The following is a 23,367-nucleotide window of genomic DNA, read 5'->3' as shown; positions in this document are numbered from 1 at the left end:
GGACGCTGCCCTCCTGAAACACTGCTTCTTGAAGATGTCCTGGGTACTTTGTAGGCTCGTACCCAAGATGGAGCCGACTAAATTCATGACCCTCTGCAGCTTCTTTCAGTCCTGTGCAGTAGCCTCCCCCACCTCCATACCAGACAGTGATGCAGCCTGTCAGAATGCTCTCCTCGGTACAACTATAGAAGTTTTTGAGTGTATTTGTTGACATGCTAAATCTCTTCAAACTCTTAATGAAGTATAGTCGCTGTCTTGCCTTTTTTTATAACTGCATCGATATGTTGGGACCAGGTTAGATCCTCAGAGATCTTGACACCCAGGAACTTGAAACTGCTCACTCTCTCCACTTCTGATCCCCCTATGAGGATTGGTATGTGTTCCTTTGTCTTACTCCTCCTGAAGTCCACAATCAGCTCTTTTGTCTGATTGACGTTGAGTGCCAGGTTGTTGTTCTTGCGACACCACTCTACTAGTTCGCATATCTTGCTCCTGTACGCCTTCTCGTCACCATCTGAGATTCTACCAAGAATGTTTGTATCATTAGCAAATTTATAGATGGTATTTGAGCTATGCCTAGTCACGCAGTCATGGTATATAGAGAGTAGAACAGTGGGCAAAGCACACACCCCTGAGATGCACCCTGAGGCAAACATCAATGATGAAATTTACAACTGGCCTCAGGGCATCAGCACAACCTTTGTTCAATTGAGGAAAAGGGTACTTAAAGATAAAGACCTCATACCTGGCACAAAGCACGTGGTCTGCCAGGCAGCAGTAATCTCTGCCCTATAAATCTGGACCACCTCCAGCTAGAAAGAAACAACTCATTCTGACGCCATAGACTTCAAATTCATTGGAAGGTTAAGGGATCATTGCCAGTGTCCTTTCCCAGGCAAAGGCCCAAGTTGCATTCAATCAGCTGTTTGGTGATCCACACGATTCACATGTTTGACAGTAGACCCAAGATCAAATAGACTGAGTTCTGTATCGCAAAGAGATGAACACAGAAGACTCGAAGTAACTCAGAACCTCCTTGAACTGCATTATCCTTGGTCATTCATAATCGGCTGCAAAACTGGAATGGAAGCAAATCCAGAACAAGGAGAGAGGATTATTCCTCTTCCTAAATTGTAAATTAACATGTGACAGAAAGGTTGTCATTATAAACTCATTACCACTGGGGGGAAAGTCCATTTAATATTTCTTTAATCCAATCAAAGATGCTATATTTTCCTTTTCGCCAGACCTAGAGAGGTATATCCAGGGATGGTGATAGACAAGTCCGAGAGCAGTTGATGATGGTTGACTCATCCATGGGACATATCTGATAACCTTGTCTACAGAGGACTTTGCAAAATCACTTGGGTTATCAGTTTAATGCAACTAAGCCATTTCAGGAATAATTCAAGAGTAATTGGAGATAGCATTTGAGTAACAAATTGGTCAGATTTTGTGGGGTGAACTGGTTGCTTTTTCTGACAGTTTCATGACAATTATGTTGGATGTTAGAATTTGTTTTAAAAAATGAAAAGAAGCTGAACTGCCAATGTTGGATTTCTGTGTAGTTATTTCATGTTAGTGGATTACTAATCGGTAACAGAACTATGACATTACCACTTTAACACACATTAATCTGAACCTTGTGCCATGATTTTTGCTGTTGCTGAGAGAGCTGCATTATTTCATGGTTGATTTGTTAAACTAACGAGGGTGGATGTTTGTTTGAATTGACGAACAAGTGTGTGTTCATATGTTTAAAAGTTGTAATTTCGACTGAATAAGAGGAGTTTTGTTCTTTTTGAATGCAAGATTTGTAATAAATTTTAATAGTTGATTTTTAATTTCTCAAAAATAACCCCCTGTTCTTTTCCAGGTCAACCACTGCTGGCAGAGGTGACACTGGCTCAGTTGCTAACACTTCTGTACGATCGCAAACTCCCTCAAGGCTACCAGTCAATAGATTTGACTGTCAAGCTAGGCTCTAAAGTAATCTGTGACCAAGGATTGTCAAAAACGGACTCATTTAAACGTCTTCGAACAGATAAGGGTATGTTTTTAAAATTATTCGTTGACTACCTATTTTACATGGCTATGAAGTCACTTTTGTTTTCTGCCTCACTGGTTCACCTAGTCCCAGACCTGGCGAAAGATCGTCTTTAATTCTTGTGGAGGGTGTGTGTGTTGCTGGCAAGAGTGCTTTTACTGAACTCTTAGAAAGTGTGAGCCACCTTCTTGAATTGAATTGACTTTATTTCTTACATCTTTCACATACATGAAAAGTAAAAATCTTTACGTTACATCTCCATCTGAATGTGCAAATTATAGTAATTTGTAATAAATATAAGTACGATAAGATGTACAACAGAACAGTCAATATAGCTTAGAAATACAATTATGTCAGTGTGAATTAATCAGTCTCATGGCCTGGTGGAAGAAGTTGTCCCAGAGTCTGTTGGTCCTGGCTTTAATGTTGCGGTACCGTTTCCTTGATGGTGGCGGCTGGAACAGTTTGTGGTAGGGGTGACTCGGGTCCCCAATGATACTTTGGGCCCTTTTTACGCACCTGTCACTGTAGATGTCCTGAAGAGTGGCAAGTTCACATGCACAGATGCGCTGGGCTGTCCACACCTCTCTCTGCAGAGTCCTGCGACAATTGTTGTCCTCAAGGATTAATTTCAATGAAGTAGTTCATTTCAGAAATCAAGCACATGACTGTGAATCCGGAGTTGTATACAGCTCAGACAAATGACAGCAGCATTCTCCTTAAAGGATTTTAAAGAGCCAAATGGGCTTTTGTGCCAATCCAGTAGATTCTTGATCACTATTACTGATTTAATTTTTGTTTAATCAATGTTATTTAAGTAACTGAATTTAAATTTCTCAGCTGGTGTGCAATTTTCAGCATGTACATTTATGTGTTAAATCCATTAAGGCATTTGCTGCAGTGGCTGACAGCATCTTCTGAGAGGATAGCATATTTTCTAAACAGAGAGAATTAATAATTCAAGGTTCATTTTGAGAGGACTAGAATGTAAAAGCAAGGATGTAATGTTGATTCTTGATTAGGCAGGGTATTAATGGATATGGGGAGAAGGCAGGAGATTGGGGCTGAGAGGGAAATGAATCAGCCTTAATGAAATGATGGAGCGGACTCGATGCGCCAAATGGATTTACTTGACTCCTGCGTAAGAGGATATGGAACCATTTCAGTTTCATTGTTTCTCCATAAGAACTTACAAAATGAGATTCTTGGCAACACCTACTTCAATGAATTAAAAATGTGCTATTATAGAAGCTGAATACAGTTTCTGATAGTTTCAGAAATCATAGAGGTCCATCATCTTCAATGTCATGAAGCATAGGCTAAGAGCAGTAAAACCTGTATATACAAAATGCCAGAGGAACTCAGCAAGCCAGGCAGCATTTATGGAAATAAACAAACAGTCGATGGAAAGGAAGGGGGAAGATGCCGGAACAAGGAGGAGGACAAGCTAGAAGGTGATAGGTGAAGCCAGGTGGGCAGAGGAAGGGGGATGAAGTAAAAGGCTAGGAGGTGTTAAGTGGGAAAAGGTAAAAGGCTGGAGAAGGAATCTGATAAGAACGGAGAGTAGACAATGGGAGAAAGGTGGGGGTTGGTACTGGGGGAGATGACGGGCAGGTGGGGAGAAGAGAAGAGGTAAGAGGGGAGCCAGAGTGGTGAATGGAAGAAGAGGAAAGGAAGAGGGGGGAAAATTACCAGAGATTGGAGAAATCGATGTTCATACGATCAGGTTGGAGGCTGCCTGTTTACACTAGAGAAGATGACGTTGATTAGAACATGATCAATTAGTGAAAGACAGCTTGGGATTTGTCAGCTGACCAATCGGCATTGGTTGTTTTGGCTCATCATAACATTATCTAAATGGAATATGAGGTGTTGCTCCTTCAAGCTGGGAGCGGTCTTATTGTGGCAGAAGTATAAGTCGTGGACCGACATGACAGAATGAGAATTGGGATAAGAAATAAAACGGTCGTCCACCTGGGAATCCTGCTTTTTTCAGGTGAAGTGGAGGTGTTGGACAAAGCAGTGCCCCAGTCTATATCAGGACACACCAATGTAGAGGAGTTTGCATCAGGAGCACCACATACAGTAGACCAGTGGTCCCCAACCTCCAGGCCTCGAACCGATACCGATCCGCGAAGCATGCGGGGGTGCAGCGGTAGCCGGGACGCACCCAGCACATCTTTAAGAAAAAAGTCGATATAATCAAGCTGAGCATGTAATTAATTAGCTTGTTTATTTCAGCTTTTTTCTTAACGATGTGCTGGGTGCGTCTCAGCCACCGCTGCACTCCTGCATGCCTCACGGATCGGTATCGGTCCGCGGCCCGGAGGTTGGGGACCACTGCAGTAGACGACCCCAACAGATTTCCAGGTGAAGTGTTGCCTCACCTGGAAGGTGCATATTTGTGGAGCAGCCTGTTTCAGGGTTGGCAATCTGAAGCATGCAAATTATTGAAATTGCTCCTCCATTCAAACATGGCTGATCCTTTTTATCCCCCCTGTTCAGCCCCACTCTCCGCCCTTCTTCCTGTAACCTTTGATGCTGTGTCCAATCAAGAATCTAACAAGCTCTGCCTTAAATACACCCAACTGCCTGTGGTAATAAATTCCACAAATTCACCCTCTGGCTGAAGAAATTTTTCCACATCTGTCTTAAATGGACGCCCCTCTATCCTGAGGTTGTGCCCTCTTGTCCAAGACACTCCCACCATGGGAAACATTCTTTCCACACTACTTTGTCTAGACCTTTCAACATTCCTAAAGTTTCAATTAGATCTTTCCTCATCCTTTTAAATTCCAATGAGTGCAGACCCAGAGCCATCAGGCATTCCTCATGCATACTAACCCTTCCATTCCCGGAACCTTGTGAACTTCCTCTGAACCCTCTCCAATGGCAGCACGTCTTTTCTTAGATGAGGAGCCTAGTACTGTAACAATATTCAAGGTGAGGCCTCACCAGTGCCTTATAAAGCCTCAGCAAAACATCCCCTGCTTGGCTTGCTTAGCGTTTGTTCCCTTTTGCACCCTTTTGAAGCGCTATACTGTATAATCATATTGGTAATATAAAAAGATAGCCTCTTAATGAATAAATTTATCATCAATTCCTTGCCTTATCAGTATTGCCTTGTTTTCATGTTTGGCAGGCTAACTTATGTTTAACTAACACGTACAAAATGTTGGAGAAACTCAGCAAGCCCGGCAGCATCTATGGAAGAGAGTACAGTGAACTGTACGAAGAGTCTCAGCCTGAAACGTCAACTGTACTCTTTTCCATAGATGCTTCCTGGCCTGCTGAGTTCCTCCAGCATTTTGTGTGTGTATGTTGCTTGGATTTTCAGCATCTGTAGATTTTCTCTTTGTAATTTATATGTACTATTTTTGCAGAACTCGGAGATGGGTTGACCAGCTGCCCTGAAGATGAAGCCTTGCAACCTAGTGATGACTGCTTAGACAATGCCCTGGATGAATCTTTGCTTGAAACTAATCCTATCCAGTCTCCACTGCAAGTGTTTGCTGGCATGGGTGGGCTTGCACTCATAGCTGAAAGGTTGCCGATGTTATATCCTGATGTTATCCAGCAAGTAAGATATTTGATAATCATTTATCACTCTCATCTGAGATGCCAGTTAAGTTACAGTTGTTCAAATGAAACACCAAATGGAATTAACATATCCGTTTCATGACTTTAGCCAGTCTGATTGAAAGCTTCCATTTCCAGTTGCAGAATGCCATGCTGGCAAAGTGATAATACCATAGAGTATAGGTGTTGATCTTTGCTGTTGATGATCCCTGGTACTGTGCCCCTTGGAAGGAGGGGAAGGGAAACCTAGTTCCTACAGTCCTGAATGAGTTCTGAGAGAAAGCTTGGAGTCCTGCATCCCTATGAGCAGGACAGGGTTGGTTTAAAGCTATTTACACAACATGAACCTGTGAAGGTGATATGAAGCAGTTGTTCAGGTTTGTGATACGTATCCTGATACAAGTGGCTTTGCTGTATTACTGTCATCTGTTTTATTGGTTTTTCAAAATGCTCTGTTAAAAATTTCCATCAGAAGTTTCAGCATGTTCCAGTTTTTTGAAATATTTAATCAGCAAAGTAACCATTTTCTAGGAATCTGGTTGAAACAGCTCTATCCTGGCCGTTCATTCCCACGTTGTTCAAGTTCATTTGCCGTAGTTTGCTCACACTAAAAGTTGACTTTTTCTGTCTACCCCTGAAATCTTAAGTGATAGCATCATGATTGTCCCCACTTGATTCATTGTGAAACAGGCATAATCAATTCAAGGAAAGAATGCAATTAAATCCTGTCATAAGTTTATGAGTCAGTGAAATTGTAGAAATATATTAGAGTAATGTTGAAGTGAAACACTTTTGATATGAGATATTGAATCTTTAAATGTTAAATTGGTCCTATATAGTAAAGGAAATTCTTAAATCTGAGAGCTTTAAATTGTAGGACAACTGAGGTTTCATTCAATGTACTGGATTTAAGTGATCAAGGAGGAAGTTATCAAATTTATGATTGCCAGAAGAGTTTGAACCTTGAGAGGAATATCCGTTTAAACTCCTGAGAAATTATTAATTCTGCTTGTTTGAGTTCAGTATTTATCATAAGTTATTAAACCAATTACATGACAGAATTTACGATCATTTATTTGAATTTAGTTGCATTTCAAGTTGAAAGTCGAATGGTAAAGTACTCTTTCAGCTGACTTTAGGTGTTGATGGTAAATACACAGCCCATTTCACAGTAGTTATCAGCAAATATTAACTCTGTGCTCTTGCAGCATTCATGGTGACCGAGTTTGAATTGTGAATTGTTTGGATTGTGTTAAATGAACAAGTGCAGAGCAAATATTTGAAAATAAAGTCTGGTTTGAGTTCTGTATTCAGCAGATTCTTAAATATTAATTCAATACAGAATGGGAAATAATTTGGCCGGCTCTCCTTTCCACTTGGTCCTGATGCAGGTTTTTGACCCAAGGCATCAACAATTTCTTTCCTCCCACTGATGATACTTAACTCAGAGTTATAACAGCAGATTGTATGCTTCTCCAGATTACAGCATCTATAGTCTCTTATGTCTCCTCTGTTTAAATCTTGTTCCATATTTATTCAACAGAATGAAATTTTTCATGTAAGTTTCTTTTTACTTTTCTGTTGTCTAGATGCTTGTAGCTTGTCCTAAATACTATATCTTTCATTTTGTTTGCCATACTGTGGAGTTATCTATAGATTTTCTACTCTGCTTCTGTGAGAATTATTCAATTACCTTGCAAGTAATGTATTTTCCACACTTGTATGATTTTACTTAAGTCCTCTTATTGACAAGTCTGCTACTAGTGTCAGTAGACTTTTTGTATTTTTGCTTGCCCAAAACCTTAGGCTTGTATCATTCATATAGATTATTTAATGTACTTATAGAAAGAGCATTACTATCAGAACTGCTTGTCCTGTTGTACCATATTTTCAGTTTCTGCCAGACTACCATCCTCTCTCTTTATTGGTTACATATTTGCTGAAGGACATCTTGATTTATCTAGTGCCCAGTTTAAAATTTGACAGATGCATCCATTGTCACTAATCAGCATTACCAAGTCGTAAATTTACTACTGGCTTGCTTAGTTTTGTGCAAGATTTCAAATTGCTTCTACTAAACAATTTAATACATTGGGATAGAACAAACAGTATTTACAAAATTGTGTCTAATTTGTTGCTTAAATGTAAGACTCACCATATTTACTGGTGAGGCCTTAGTTAGCTGATGGACAATCATCATTCAGCTAGGGTCCAGTTTGACAGATTTTACTTAATTTAAAAAATGAAAAATCGTGATTCTATCAGAATTCAAATGATTGATATATTAAAGTTTTGTTTTAGCACCTTCTATTTGTGTGTTTAGGTGAGTGCCCCAGTGGTAACATCGACTTCACAAGAAAAGCCCAAAGACAATGAACAGTTTGAGTGGGTCACCATAGAGCAGTCTGGTGAATTGGTTTATGAAGCCCCTGAGACAATAACTGCAGAGCCGCCGCCAATCAAATCAACTGTCCCAGCCATGTCTCCCATCCCAGCGCATTCTCTTGCAGCCTTTGGACTCTTCCTCCGTTTGCCAGGTTATGCTGAAGTACTCCTCAAAGAACGGAAGCATGCACAGTGTTTGCTTAGATTGGTGCTCGGAGTAACTGATGATGGTGAAGGCAGTAAGTGTCATTATGTGTACTTTTTTCTCCATGATTCTACCTTTAATAATATAATCAAATTATCACTTAGCTTGAGTTTCTTAGTGTTTCTCTTCTTTGAATATTCACAGGCCAAGGGCCACTAAAATGATATTTTTTCCTAGGCAATGTTTAGACCACCCTCGATTCCTTTCCTCTGCATAACCACATCTACTTTGGCTGTCTAGTATTAGGCATGCAAACAATGCAGCTTGTCCAACAGTGTGGTCTGAGTGTAGTTAGTCTTGATGAGGGTGTTGATATGAGAAATAATGGTAACGTTGGTTGCCATATTTTACTCGTGGATTTGGAGGAGTTTTCACAGTATTGGTGATATCTCCCCTGTGCTTAGAAGTGCTGACGGTAAATAGTCCACGTCTTCCGAGACTTGGAAGCATACAGTGGTCAGTAATCTGCTGCCCATTGTACTAAGCCTGAACTTTAAAAGTCAAATTTATAAAGTGCAGATGCTGGAAATCTAAAACAAAAATATGAAATAAAACAGATGTAGATAGGATAAGTGAGTGGGCAGGGGTCTGGCGGATTAAGTCCATTGTTGGTAAATGTGAGGTCATCCACTTTGGAAAGAAAAATGAGAGAGCACATTGTTATTTAAATGGTAAAAAAAAATTGCATCGTGCTGCTGTGCAGGGGAACTTGGGAGTGCTTGTGTATGAATCACAAAAAGGCTGGTTTGCAGGTGCAGCAGGCTATCAAGAAGGCAAATGGAATGTTGGCCTTCATTAGTAGAGAGATTGAATTTAAGAGCAGGGAAGATCTGCTGCAACCGTACAAGGTACTAGTGAGGCTGCGCCTGGAGTACTGCGTGCAGGTCTCGTCTCCTGACTTGAGGAAGAGTATACTGGCTTTGGAGGTGGTGCAGAGGAGGTTCACCAGGTTGATTCCAGAGATGAGGGGTTAGACTATGAGGAGAGATTGAGATGCCTGGGACTGTACTTGCTAGAATTCAGAAGGATGAAAGGAGATCTTATAGAAACATATAAAATTAATGAAAGGGATAGATAAGATAGAGGCAGGAAAGTTGTTTCCACTGGTAGGTGAGACTTAAATTAGGGGACATGGGGAGTAAATTTAGGATGGAGTTGAGGAAGAACTGCTTTTCTCAGAGAGTGGCGGATCTGTGGAATTCTCTGTCCAATGAAGCAGTGGAGGTTACCCCAGTAATAATATTTAAGACAAGGTTGGATAGATTTTTACATTATAGGGGAATTAATGGTTATGGCAGGTGGGTGGAGATGAGTCCATGGTCAGATCAGCCATGATCTTATTGAATGATGCAGCAGGCTCACCAGGCCAGATGGCCTGCTTCTGCTCCTATTCCTATGTTCTTATGTTAACTTCATCTGGATGAAGGGTCTTCAATCTGCCAAGTTAACTCTGTTTCTTCTCCCAGATGTAACCTTGTTTGCTGAGTATTTCTTGCGTTTTCTGTTATCGTGAGCTTTGTGGTACATCTGAGATTGAGAGTGTGAAATTCACACATAGAAGCACACAGAAGATCAGTGAAAGTAGCTGAAGGAGAACACCTATTTGCAGGGCCACGCATTGGCTTCATTGGCCTGCTGATATCCCAAAAAAGCAAGTCATCCTTGATCCTGGGGGAGCAACGGAAAATGATAATTAAGACAATTACATTCATGTGACCAACTAACTAACCCAGTGGTCCCAACCACCGGGCCGCAAAGCATGTGGTACCGGGCCGCGAAGAAACAATATGATTTGGTGATATGAAACGATTGCGAGTCAGCTGCACCTTTCCTCATTCCCTGTCACGTACTGTTGAACTTGAACACCCCCCCCCGCCCCCCTCATCAGCCAGTCCACAAGAATATTGTCAATATTAAACTGGTCCATGGTGCAAAAAAGGTTGGGGACCCCTGAACTAACCCATACATCCAAAGGCATAGGTTAACTGGTCACATTGGTGTAATTAGGCAGCCTGGACTCCTTGGGCTGGAAGGGCCTGTTACTATGCTGTATTTCTAAATTAATAAAATAATGGTTCACAGTCACTAGCTCTTTTAGAAAACTGCATCATGTTATGAGCAAATGGCATTGTGGAAAACATTTGCATATACAGCAGGTAGTTATTTGTTCAATTTGTAATTTTTGAACATTAATGAATAATAAAACCTCCAGCTGCTGAAAAGGAATTTTAATTTTAGTTATCGAGAATCCAGTCATCAAAACAGTTTTTTTAAAAAATCCTTTTCATTTTCTCTTGAATTTTCAGGTCACATCCTACAGTCCCCATCAGCAAATGTTCTTCCTACACTTCCATTCCATGTTTTGCGCACTTTATTCAGTACCACCCCATTGACTACTGATGACGGCGTTCTCCTTAGGCGGATGGCTTTGGAGATCGGAGCAATTCATCTTATCCTTGCTTGCCTGTCTGCACTAAGTCACCATGCCCCCAGAGTTCCCAATGCAAACATCAACCAGACAGAGGTAAGCCTAATCTAAGATTGTAAATCAAATTCGCAGTCTAACTGTATTTATTCAATACAGTTCTAATATTGTCATTAGAAAAAGTGGTTTTAAAATCTGATCAAAGTGTGAAGAGTTAATGTACAAATGTTACTATTTATCAACATCTATTTAAATTTTTTTAAAATTCATTGTTATAGGTAAGATACTGCAGTATATTGGATAGTATGATGTTTTTATTTTAATTACTTTCTCCAAATGATTGAGCTCTCTGTGTAATTTTACAGAATAGTTTTAATTATGGCTATTATTTTGCATGTAGGCCTCTCAGAAGCTTTTTCTCGTAACAGCACAAATTTTAATTCTACCACAGCAACAAATCTGGATGAATAAACTCTTCTCGGGCTTCTAGCCAGTTAACTCTTCTTGAAGATGCCAGAGTTTGTCATCCAAATGTTGGTTATAATTGATACCTGGAAGCCCGGGAAGAGTTGATTTGTCATATACACTGGGAAAGCACTAGATTCTTTTTAAAATCTGGATGTTTACTTTTGAATACAGCTCTCACAGAACAATTTGGGTTGTTGTAAAAATAGCTGTTCTGATCAGTGATTGAAATTGACTTTATGGCCTCATTCCCAGAGCCTACCTACTTCAATCTTGACCACAGCTAATGGCTGTGGTCATTCGGGAGAGGGTCCTGAAAGTTTAGAACCTTGTGAAAAGGGATATTTGCTTGGGAATTAAGTAGCCAACCCCTTACACTAAGATGATGCCATTTCTTTTTCCCTGACTTCCCCAGCAGCGAAGTATACTTTGTATGCCATGTCAAGCTATTTAAGGTTGTATGTTTCAATGCTCTCGCTACCAAGGACCTGAGAGCTAATGTCTTTTTCTGCTTCATCTTTTCTCATTAGGCAACCACCTCATCCCAGGAATTAAAGCTGGTGAACCTTTTCTACACTGTTTCTAAAGCAAATATATCCTACCTTTATTTTCCATCAGTCCATCTTAATGTATGACACTTACTGTAAGCAAAAAGGTGTAGCACTTTACCAAATACATTTTGGAACTCCAAATATGCTTTATTTTTCAATCCTCCGGGCTATATTTCAAAAAAAGCCAATGTTAAAATTGTTTAACACTTTAAAAAAAATTTGATAATAGGCAAGTAGGAACAAATGAGGTACCTATGGGTGTATAAGAAATGCAAGGGAACACTTAAATCAGGAGGGCTAAAAGAAGGCATGCAGTTACTCTGGCAGACAAGATGAAGGAAAATCCTAAAGGATTCTACAGATATGTTAAGAGCAGAAGGATTGCAGGGGACAAAATTGGTCCTCTGAAAGACCAGAATGGTAATCCATATGTGGAGCCAAAAGAGATGTGGGAGGTCTTAAATGAATTCTTTGCTTCTGTATTTACTCAGGAGATGGCACAGTATATAGAAGCAATGCAAAGCAGCATCAACTTCATGGACCCTGTACAGATTACAGTGGAGGAGGTGTTTGCTACCCTAAGGAAATCAGGTTTTCCCTTGGATCCTCTGGGAGGCAAGTGCAGAAATTGCCAGGGCCCTAGCAGAGATATTTAAATCACCTTAGCAACAGTGAAAGTACCAGAGGATTCAAGGATAGCCAGTGTTGTTCTGCTGTTTAAAAAAGGTTCTAAACATAAACCAGGAAAATTGTAGGCCAGTGAGTCTGATATCAATTGTGCCAAAGTTATTGGAAGGTATTCCAGGAGACTGGATATGTAAGTATTTGGATAGACATGGATTGATTGAGGATAGTCAGCCTGGCTTTGTGTGTGTGTAGGTCATGTCGAAACAAACTTGTCAAGTTTTTTTTGATGAGGTTACCAGGAAAGTTGATAAAGGCAAGACAGTGGATGTTGTCTACATGAAATTTAGTATGGCATTTGACCAGGTCCCACATGGTAGACTAATCAAGAAGGTCCAGTTGCTCGGTACTCAAGATGAGGTAGTAAATTGAGTAAATCGGATTGGACATTGGCTTAGTGGGAGAAGCCAGAGAGTGGTAGTAGATGGTTGCCTCTCTAACTAGAGGCCTGTGACTAGTGGAGTGCTGCAGGGATCAATGCTAGGTCCTTTGTAGTTTGTCATCTGTATCAGTCATCTGGATGATGATGTGGTTAACTGGATCAGCATATTTGTGAATGACAGTGTAGTGGACAATGAGGAAGGCAATCATGGTTTGCAGAGGGTTCTGCATCAGCTGGAAAAAATAGGCTGAAAAACGGCAGTTGGAATTTAATACAGACAAAGGTGAGGTTTTACACTTCAGTACGACCGACAGTGAATGGTTGAGCTCTGAGGAGTGTTGTAGAACAAAGGGATCTGGGAATACAGGTCCATAATTCATTGAAAGTGGCATCACAGTTAGGGTCGTAAAGAAAGCTTTTGGCACAAATCAAAGTATTGTGTACAGGAGATGGGATGTTCTGTTGAAGTTTTATAAGACTTTGGCGAGGATTATTTTGGAGTATTTTGTGTAGATTTGGTAACTACCTACAGAAAAGATGTAAATAAGGTTAAAAGAGTACAGTGAAAATTTACAAGGCTGTTGCTGGGACTGGAGGATCTGAGTCATAAGGAAAGATTGAATAGGTTAGGACTGTATTCTTTAGAACCCAGAAGAATGAGTGGAGATTTGATAGAGGTATATTTTTTCCACTGAGGTTGGGTTGGATGACAACCAGAGATCATGGGTTAAGGGTGAACGGTGAGAAGTTTAAAGGGAATGAGGGGAAACTTCACTCAGAGGGTCATGAGGGTAGAATCAGTAGCCAGGAAAAGTGGTGCACATGAGCTCGATTTCAACACTGAAAAGGAGTTTGGATAGGTATATGGATAGTAGGAGTATGGAGAGCTATGGTCCCGGTGCCGGCTGATGGGAATAGGCAGTTTAAATAGTTTCAGCATGGACTAGATGGGCCGAAGGGCTCACTTCTGTGCTGTATTTCTCTGGCGATGTCTCTAAAACTATGATGTCCATAATCAAACATATTTTACAGGTTTAAGTACTCTGTTATCGATTTCTTAATGAATTCTGCATTTTTCCAAAAAACTGATTTTGGACTATCTAATCCATTGTTTTATCTCTCCCTCACAAAGAAGAGGAGAACACAGAACACATTAGACAAAGGTGATGAGCTGCAGGCACCATCAACCAATTATGATTACAATGCAACAGCAATAACAAAAATATGATTACCAACAAAGAGTAGGAATCAATTCTAAATATTCCTGATGCAAGGTATTCAGGGAAGATGGGCATAAATGCAGAGAGAATGATAATAAAGAAATGTGTTGCTATGCTGAAATGAGATTGGGTTGACGAATGGCAGAAATTACCTGTTTCCAAAATTAAAGAGAAATGCTGTCTCTTGTTGAGGTTGGCAACTGGTGCTCACAAACTTGCTTGGAAATTGTGTGCAAAAGCCACAGGTAGTGATAACAAAGAATAATAACTTTTCAAATGCAGACTGATAGTAATACCTCAAGTGTGATGGGGAGGAATTGAAATGTGAGTGTGCAAACTTCCATGGTCAGCATATTACTGGCCCATTCAAGGGAAGTGGCATTGCTGGATGTAGCTTTGGTAAAAGAGTTAGTTCATGTGGATAAAGTATCAGTGCAAAACATCTCGGAAACAATAATCATAACAGAAGGTTTAGAATAATGATGGAGAAAAATATGGATTAGTCCCAGGTAAAATATTCGTTTGGACATGAGCCAAATTGGCACAGGTAACTTGGAGTCTAGGTTTTCAGGGAAAAAATCAGATTGAACGATGTAGGGTCTTGAGGGTGGAAATTTTTCAACTACTGCTCAAGTGCATTCCCATGATGGAAAAAGGAAGGAAAATTAATTCCAGAGTTGCTTGGGTAACCGAAAGTTCTGTTAAGTAAAGCCCGGGGGGGGGGGGGGGGGGAATCATATGAAGCCAACTTGTTAATATGAAGAACTTGGCTGACTTCTGAAAGTTCTTTGATGTGGTGGAAGAATATGAAAGTAAGCAGGGTAAAAAGGGAGAATAAGAAAAGATTGGGAACAAATATAAAGGAATGCGAAAGCTTACAGCCAGAGAAAGGGCTGTGAGAGCCCAGGCAAAGGAGAGTCAGACCAAAATATGTAAAATATTTGTAGTTGAGACAATAAATGAGTGTTTTAAATCAGACTGTCAAGGAGGATTGTCACGAGAATCTTAACCAAGGAAAATGACAGGAAGAATTGTTGCTGTGGCAGAGATAGCTGAGTCTATATCCCTTTGAGTCTCTTGTGATTCTGTGTATTGGAAGCTTCATACCAGGCTGTGATGCAACCACTCAGAATAGTCATAATCATAGTCATAGTCATACTTTATTGATCCCGGGGGAAATTGGTTTTCGTTGCACCATAAATAATTAAATAGTAATAAAACCATAAATTATTAAATAGTAATATATAAATTATGCCAGGAAATAAGTCCAGGACCAGCCTATTGGCTCAGGGTGTCTGACCCTCCAATGGAGGAGTTGTAAAGTTTGATGGCCACAGGCAGGAATGACTTCCTATGTCGCTCTGTGTTGCATCTCGGTGGAATAAGTCTCTGGCTGAATGTACTCCTGTGCCCAACCAGTACATTATGTAGTGGATGGGAGACATTGTCCAAGATGACATGCAACTTGGACAGCATCCTCTTTTCAGACACCACCGTGAGAGAGTCCAGTTCCATCCCCACAACATCACTGGCCTTACGAATGAGTTTGTTGATTCTCCACTGTACATCTGTAAAAATTTGCAAGTCTTCAGTGACATACCAATTCTCAAATTCCTAAGGAAGCAGAGAGTGAAGTAGTATTGCCTAAGAGACCTGAACTAGATGCTATGCATCCTGGGTTGCAGAAGGAATGTCAAAAAAAAATTGCAGAGGCTGTAGCCATAATTTTGAAGTCACTTCTAGATTTGGAGTTGGTGCCTGAGTATCAGAATCAGTTTTATTATCACTGTCTTATGTTTTGCAGAAACAACACAGTCAAAATACATAAAATTACTATAAATTACAAAATAGTACAACAAAAAAGGAATAATGAGGTACTGTTCATGAACCATTCAGGAATCTGATGTGGAGGTGAAGAACCTGTTCGTAAATCTGAGTGTGGGCTCTCATGCTCTTGAACCACCTCTCTCCCATGAGACGAGGTCATGTCTCGGATTCTGTGGGTCCTTAATGATGAATGCTCCCTTTTGAGGCACTCCCTCTTGAATATGTCCTTGATGATGTGGAGGATTGTGCCAATGATGGAGCAGGCTTAGTCGACAACCCTCTGCAGTCCTGTGCATTGGAGTCTCTGTGCCATGCTGTGATGCAACCAGTTAGAATGCTCTCCACCAGAAAATTGCGTCCTTTTTGTCTTAATAAAAAGGGTGTACAGATAAATCCAGTAACTATAGATCAGATGATTTCACTGGGGAAATTCTAGTCATGTTAAACGAGGACAAAATAAGCAGTCAATTGTATAATTGTGGACTGATTAGAGAAAGCCGAGTGCATTTGTTATAGGGAAATTAAGTGCAACTAAATCTTTGTTTTTTCAAGTACCTGGGGGGAATGGGTGGGAATGAGGAAGATATGATTGGTGTATTTAGGGACTTCCAAAAGGCATTTGATATAGTACCACATGACAGGCTTGTCTTCAAATTTTGAAGGTCACCGTATTAAAAGAAATGTAAGAGCAAAGTGAGAAGCAAAATACTATGTGCTAGAAATGTTTGCTGGACTGAAGGGAAAGGTCCGGTGGAGTTTCCCAGAGATGCATTCCAAGAAATGATGTCTAGTTAAAAATATTTATATTTATACTTTAGATTGGGGAACTTTCCAGATTTGCAGGTGATACACAAACCTTAGAAGGGTCATGAACCAAGTCATGCAGGTTGCCCAGTTGGATGGATAAGTGTCAGATGAAGATTAATGCTGAGAATTGTGAAGTGTCACATCTTAATAAGAAAGCAAGCAATTCTAAACTGAGCACAGACACGTATTTGGAGAATATTGAAATTGACAGATCGGGATGAAAATGATGTAAGAAAAGCATAAAGAATTGTGTGTTTCATAAACAGACATAGAATATAAAGCAAAGGAATAACAGTGACACTGTCGAAGCATTTTAACCTCAGCTGAGATCTGGGTAAGTTTAAAGTTTCAGGGAGTGTGTATATGGCATTAATCGAAATGGTTCTGGGATGAGGGATGCAGTAATTTAGAATGACTGGAAAAGATGGGGTAGTTTCCTTAGAACAAAGGAAGCTGCAAAGGAATCAGAGAGGTATTGAATATCGTGAAGGGTACAGGCAGATCAGATGGAGAGAAACTGCTGGCATTGGCCAAAGCACGAAGGACCAGGATATCAAATGGGAAAAATAACCAAAGCCGACATGAAGTAACACTTGAAGAAAGAGAAGTTACAGCTTGGATTGCCAGTAGTGGAGGCAGACTCATTTGTAGCATTCAATAGGGAGTTGGAGCTGAAAGGAAAATATTTTCAGACCTATGAGGAGAGTGTAGCTCCATTACTCTTTCATAGAACTAGTGCACATGTGATGGGCCAAATAGCCTCATACTCCCTCGTAACTGTTTTGTGATTCCTTTGCATTTACCATCTGATCTTGGTTAGTATAAAATCTATTTCTCTTTTTCTTGTTTAAGGTGTTAGAAGCATAATTCCATTGCATTGCATTATGGAATTAAAAATGCACAGAAAGATTTCAGTTCATCTTTAATTCAGTTTTGATTGTGTCTCTATTCATATGATTACTACAAAGTATTTCAAGGGAAACTATTTCTTTAGAAATATGTAAGTAGTTGTTCATAACTAACTGAAATCGTTGATTTTTAATAAATTTAACATTTAAATTCAACAGATTGTGGGTTTTATAACCTGGAGTAAGGGGATAATGAACTTATCTTGATTTTGATCACTAACATCTGAAATAAGCACTCAGGCTGAAGTAGGTTAATAGTTTGGATCTAATTAACATTCTGAACACAGCTATTGCAAAATATAAATTCCATTTGTCTGAAGGAGAGTGTCTGTCAAATCACAGGACACATCTGTTAACATGAATACTTTGAGCTGATGCAAAGACAAAGTATTTTAACCATTTGTTTCTTTTGCCTCTATCAATTGTCTCTTTGATTAATGACAATTGTATTTCTCCCCCATTTAAAATAGCCACAAGTTTCCAGTACACATGCAAATTCTTCCACTGAAGACCAACAGTTATACTGGGCCAAAGGTACAGGTTTTGGAACAGGTTCTACTGCATCAGGTTGGGATGTGGAACAAGCACTAACCAAGCAGAGACTAGAAGAAGAACATGTCACCTGTCTTCTGCAGGTATGCTGTGACTAAGTTGTCCTGAAAATTAGTTGAATCAGTGAGCTGCATGCTAACGAACATTATATCTTTGTATTTTGTTCTGACTTCTTCCCTATCACTGCCTTCATTCTGGCTGCATTCAATATAAAGTGAAAATTTGAACATTTTTGGCATACTTCTAACCTATACTTTTACCAATAGATCAGACTTTTTCACTTTAGACTCCATTGAAATCCCCCTCCCAAAAGCAATAATTTTATCATTCATCTTCCTCTCCACTGTTACTAGACAACTTTTCTTATTCATATGTTCCCTCTATGGCATTCGACGCTGAAGTCAACTTCATAGAGGTTCAACATTCCAGGTACTATGCAACAAAGCTGCAAGGCAGATATTCTGATTTTGAGACTAATCTTCTCCACCCAAATATTGAGAAAACTGAAGGCAGCTATTTTGATGCTTGTACTGTAACTTATTTCCTCTCCCTGTTAACAATTACTGTGACCCATATTTTTATGGCTCAATCTAATAATAATGCTAGTTTGAAGTCGTATGTAGTCCTGCATGTAGGACCACACAGCTAATTGATCTCCTGCTTTTTACTGTCACCAACTCTGGAATGAATAATAATGAAAAGTTGAAAACTACTGCAATTTCCAAACTTTCTGTACAAAGTATTTCAGCAGATATGAGGATTATTATAACTTGATGTGTGTCAATGACAAACAGAATGCTCCAAAGAGTTCATTTTATTTATTGTGGAACAGGTCCTTCTGGCCCAATGAGCCAGATGGCCCAGCAACTGGCCTATTTAACCCCAGCCTAATCACAGGACCATTTACAGCACTCATTTAGAGTCATAGCCATAGAACACACAGCACAGAAGCAGGCCATTTGGCCCATCTAACTTGAGCCAACCTATTATTTTGCCTAGTCCCATCGCCTGGACCATAGCATTCCATACTCCTCCCATCCATGACTCTATCCGAATTTCTCTTAAATGTTGACATTGAAGTTTCCCCTCATGTACCCCTTAAACATTTCGCCTTTCACCCTTAACCTATGACCTCTAGTGTTAGTATCACCCAACCTCATTGGAAAAGCCTGTTCGCGTTTACCTTGTCGATAGCCCCTGATAATTTTGTATACGTCTGTCAAATCTTCCCTCATTGTTCTATGTTCAAGGGAATAAAGTCCTTACCTTTTCAACCTTTCTCTATTGCTCAAGTCCTTAAGGCTTGGCAACATCCCTGTAACTTTTTGCTGCAATCTTACTGTGTCTTTGCTGTAGATATATGACCAAGGCTGCACACAATACTCCCAAGTTAGGCCTCACCAACATTTTCAGCTTTTGATTACTATGAAGCTTCAATATAATATCCTAACTCCTGTACTTGCTACTTTGATTAGTGGAGGCCAATGTGCTAACAGCTTTCTTTATGACCCTACCTACCTGTGATGCTACTTTCAAGGAATTATGGGTCTGAATTCCCAGGTCACTCTTCAGTGCCCTATTGCTCACTAAGTACTACCTTAGTTTGTCCTCCCAAAGTGCAGCATCTCAAACTTGACTGCATTAAAGTCAATCTGCCAGTTTTAAGTGCATTTTTCCAGCTTGTCCAGTTCCTTTGATAGACTTCTTCGCTGTCCACTATGCCCCCCCCCCCCGCAATCTTGATGTCATGTGCAAATTTGCTGATACACTTTACCTCATTATCATCCAGATCATTGATATAGTTGACAAAAACAAAGGACCCAGCACCGATCCCTGCGGCACACCACTAGTCATAGGCCTCCAGTCAGAAGCAACAATCTACCACCACTCTGACTTCTCCTAAGCCAATGTCTAATCTAGTTTACTACGCCATCTTGAATGCCAAGTGATTGAACTGACCCAGCACACACAAAGCCATGACTATCCCTAGTCAGTCTCTGTCTATTGAACCTACTTATCTTGGTTTCTTAGAACACCTTCCAGTAACTTTCCCACTACTGATGTTAGGTTCAGCAGCTTATAATTTCCTGGCTTAGTCTTAGAGTCTTTCTTAAACAACGAAACAACATTAGTTGTCCTCCAGTCCTCCAGTCCCCCACCCATGGCTAGGGACATTTTAAATATCTCTGCTATGGCCTCTGAAATTCATGTCATTAGTGTCCCACAGGGTCCAATGGAACAGCTTGTCAGGCCCTGGGGATTCATCTACCCAAATTTGCCTCAAGACAACAAACACCTCCTCCTCTGTAATCTTCTTATGGTCAATGACATCATGGCTGCTTTGCCTCAGTTCTATAGATCCTGTCTGTTGTTCCTTACTATCCTTTTGTTCTTAATATATCTGTAGAAGCCCTTGGGATTCTCCTTTACCTTGTCTGGTACAGAAACACCTACCTTTTAGCCCTCTGATTTCTTTCTCAAGTATTCTGTTGAAATTCTTACACTCCTCAAGTACCTCATTTGTTCCTGCTTGCCTATACCTGCTGCGCATCTCCTTTTTCTTAACCTAGGCCTCAATATCTCTCAAAAACCACGGTTCCCTAAACCTGGTATCCTTGCCTTTTATTCTGACAGGAAGGTATAAACTTGGTACTCCCAAAACTTCACTTTTGAAGGCCTCCCATTTGTCATGCACACCTTTGCCAGAAAACAGCATATCTCAGTCCACAATTGCCAGATCCTTACTGATACCATCAAAATTAGCCTTTCTTTAATTTGGAATCTCAGCCTGAAGACTGAACCTGTCCTTCTCTATAATTGTCTTGTAACTAATGGCATTATGATCACAAGATGCAAAGTATTCCCCTACACAATCTTCTGTCACATACCCTGTCTCATTTCCAATAGGAGATCGAGTATCACATTCTTTCTAGTCATGATTTTTATGTAAGGAAATGTTCCTGAACACACATCCCATCTAACTCTTGTACAATATGGGGGCCCAGTCAATATGTGCAAAGTTAAAATTGCCTACTTTCACAACATTATGTTTCTTGCAACAGACTGTGATCTCTGTAGAAATTCGCTCCTCTAAATCCTGTTGACTGTTGGGTGTCTGTAATAGAATCCCAGTAACGTGGTCATCCCTTTGTTATTCCTCAGTTCCGTCCCTTACAGCCTCAGTCAGCCAGCCTTCCAGTTTGTCCTGCCGTGATGCCCCCTTCCCCCTTTAATCCCTCCCACTTGATCTTGTCCAAGACAGTGGAACCCCAGGACATTGAGCTGCCAGTCCCAGCCATCCTGCAACCAAGTCTCACTAATGGCTACAATGCCATAATTTCACGTGCTGATCCATGTCCTAAGCTCATCTGTCTTTCCTATGATACTCTTTGCATTGAAATTTTCACAACTCAGAATATTAGTCCAACCATGCTTAACTTTTCAATTTCTGACTGTATGTAGGCTTCCCCACAACCTCTCCACTATTTACTCCTGTGCTCTGGTTCCCATCCCCCTGCAACTCCAGTTTAAACACCCCTGTGTTTAAAAGCAAACCTTCCTGCAAAGATTCTAGTCCCCCTCTAGTTGTTGTGCAACCTGTCCCTTCTGTACAAATCCCATCTTCTGTGGAAGGAAATTCAATTATCCAAAAAGCTAAAGCCCTCTCTTCTGCTGCATCTCTTTAGCCATGAGTTAAACTGTATGATCTTCCTATTTTGCTTCACTAGCATGTGGCACAGACAGCAATCCTAAGATCCCAACCCTGGAGGACTTGACCTTCAACTTAGTGCCTGACTCCCTGAACTCACTTTGCAAGATCTCGTTACTCTTCCTACCCATGTCACTGGTACCAACATTGACCACAACCTCTGGATGCTCATCCTCCCACTTAAGAATCCAAGATTTCTCTGACCCCGTTACCTGGGAGGCAACGTACAATCCGCAAATCTCCTTCTCGTCCGCAGAACTTGTTCCCCTAAACAGTGAACCCCATCACTATAGTTTGCCTCTTCTCCCCTTTTCCTTCTTGAGCCAGAGCCAGACTCAGTGCCAGAGTGCTGACGGCTGAGACTTTCTGCTTTTAACCTACTAACCAGTATTTCTTTGGACCATGAGAGGAAACTGGGGCACCCAGAGGAAGGAAGGAAACAGAGACACACACATTCAGAGGACGCTAGAATTGAACTTCAAACTCCAACACCCCAAGCTATTATAACATAGTGCTAATCGCTGTGTTACAGTGACGTCCTACGTTGTACAGCAGAGAAACCACACCAATGACTTGCCTTTTTAAGTGCCTATCTAAATGTTTCTTAAACACAGAAAATATATCGAACTCCACCTTCTTCAGCAGTGAGATCCAGACACTCTTGTGTTGTATGTATGTGGGTGGCAGAGGGCTGCTTGGAAATCCCCTCAAATAACCATTTAAGTTCCTTCCTCTCACCTTTAAGCTATGCCCTCTTGTCTTTGATATCCCTAATGTGGGAAAAGTATTCTGAATGGAATTCTTATATTTTACATACCTTTATCAGGTCATCCTCCGCCTCCTTTGCTCCAGGAAAAACAAGATTGGCCTGCCCAACTTCTCCCCACAAGTAAATATTCTTTACTCTACAAATGCTCTTATGTTTGTTTTTGTTGTTCTAGGTTCTTGCTAGTTACATAAATCCTGGAGGCAGCAGTTTATCTGGAGATCTAAACCCTGGTGAAAGTCGAGGACAGAATAATAATGCTCTTCCCTCTGTACTTGTGGAGCTGCTCAGCCAATCCTGTCTTATTCCTGCCATGTCATCCTATCTGAGGAATGACTCGGGTATGTAACTGTAAAGTTACATTTTTAGCAATGAAAGTGCTTTTTATGTCATTAGTTTAGGATATTGTTGCTTAATGTTATTGTCACTGGACTAACATCTAGAGTACCAGACCATTGTTCTAGAGACCCAGCTTTGAACCGTACAAAGGCAACTGTGGAATTTAATTTAAAATTATTACGTAAGAGAAGATAATCAGATATTGGTAACCACAAAATTTCCAGCATCTTTGCAGAACTACTACTTTACTGTTGCATTTCCTATAAAAGGTGGGAAGTCAAGCTGCCGCTTTATAAAACTCTGATTGGGCCACATTTAGTTTAGTATATGAAGTTCTACCCATTGATCTACAGGTAGGATATGGAGGTTTGGAGAAGGTGCAGAAGAGGTTCACCAGGATGTTGCCTGGATTTGAGTATTAACTATAAGGAGAGGTTGGGCAAAGCTGGATAGTTTTCTCTGCAGCATCAGACCCTTTTCTATGGGTTGAAATGTCAAATTCTACAAGGCATAGGT

General features: G+C 40.4%; 1 protein-coding gene across 1 annotated transcript in view; it reads left to right on the top strand.

Annotated features, from left to right (window-relative positions):
* birc6 (baculoviral IAP repeat containing 6) overlaps positions 1–23,367 on the top strand; it is a 270,551-nt gene that overhangs the window by 180,002 nt on the left and 67,182 nt on the right. The window contains 6 exon segments of the mRNA XM_072264879.1: positions 1,877–2,050; positions 5,431–5,627; positions 7,950–8,250; positions 10,523–10,740; positions 17,956–18,120; positions 22,688–22,853. Of these exon segments, the coding sequence (XP_072120980.1) occupies positions 1,877–2,050; positions 5,431–5,627; positions 7,950–8,250; positions 10,523–10,740; positions 17,956–18,120; positions 22,688–22,853 (1,221 nt within the window).

The sequence above is a fragment of the Mobula birostris genome, chromosome 8, assembly GCF_030028105.1.
Source record: "Mobula birostris isolate sMobBir1 chromosome 8, sMobBir1.hap1, whole genome shotgun sequence".
In the NCBI taxonomy this organism is placed as follows: Eukaryota; Metazoa; Chordata; class Chondrichthyes; order Myliobatiformes; family Myliobatidae; genus Mobula; species Mobula birostris.
This window is presented reverse-complemented; position numbering and strand designations above follow the sequence as displayed.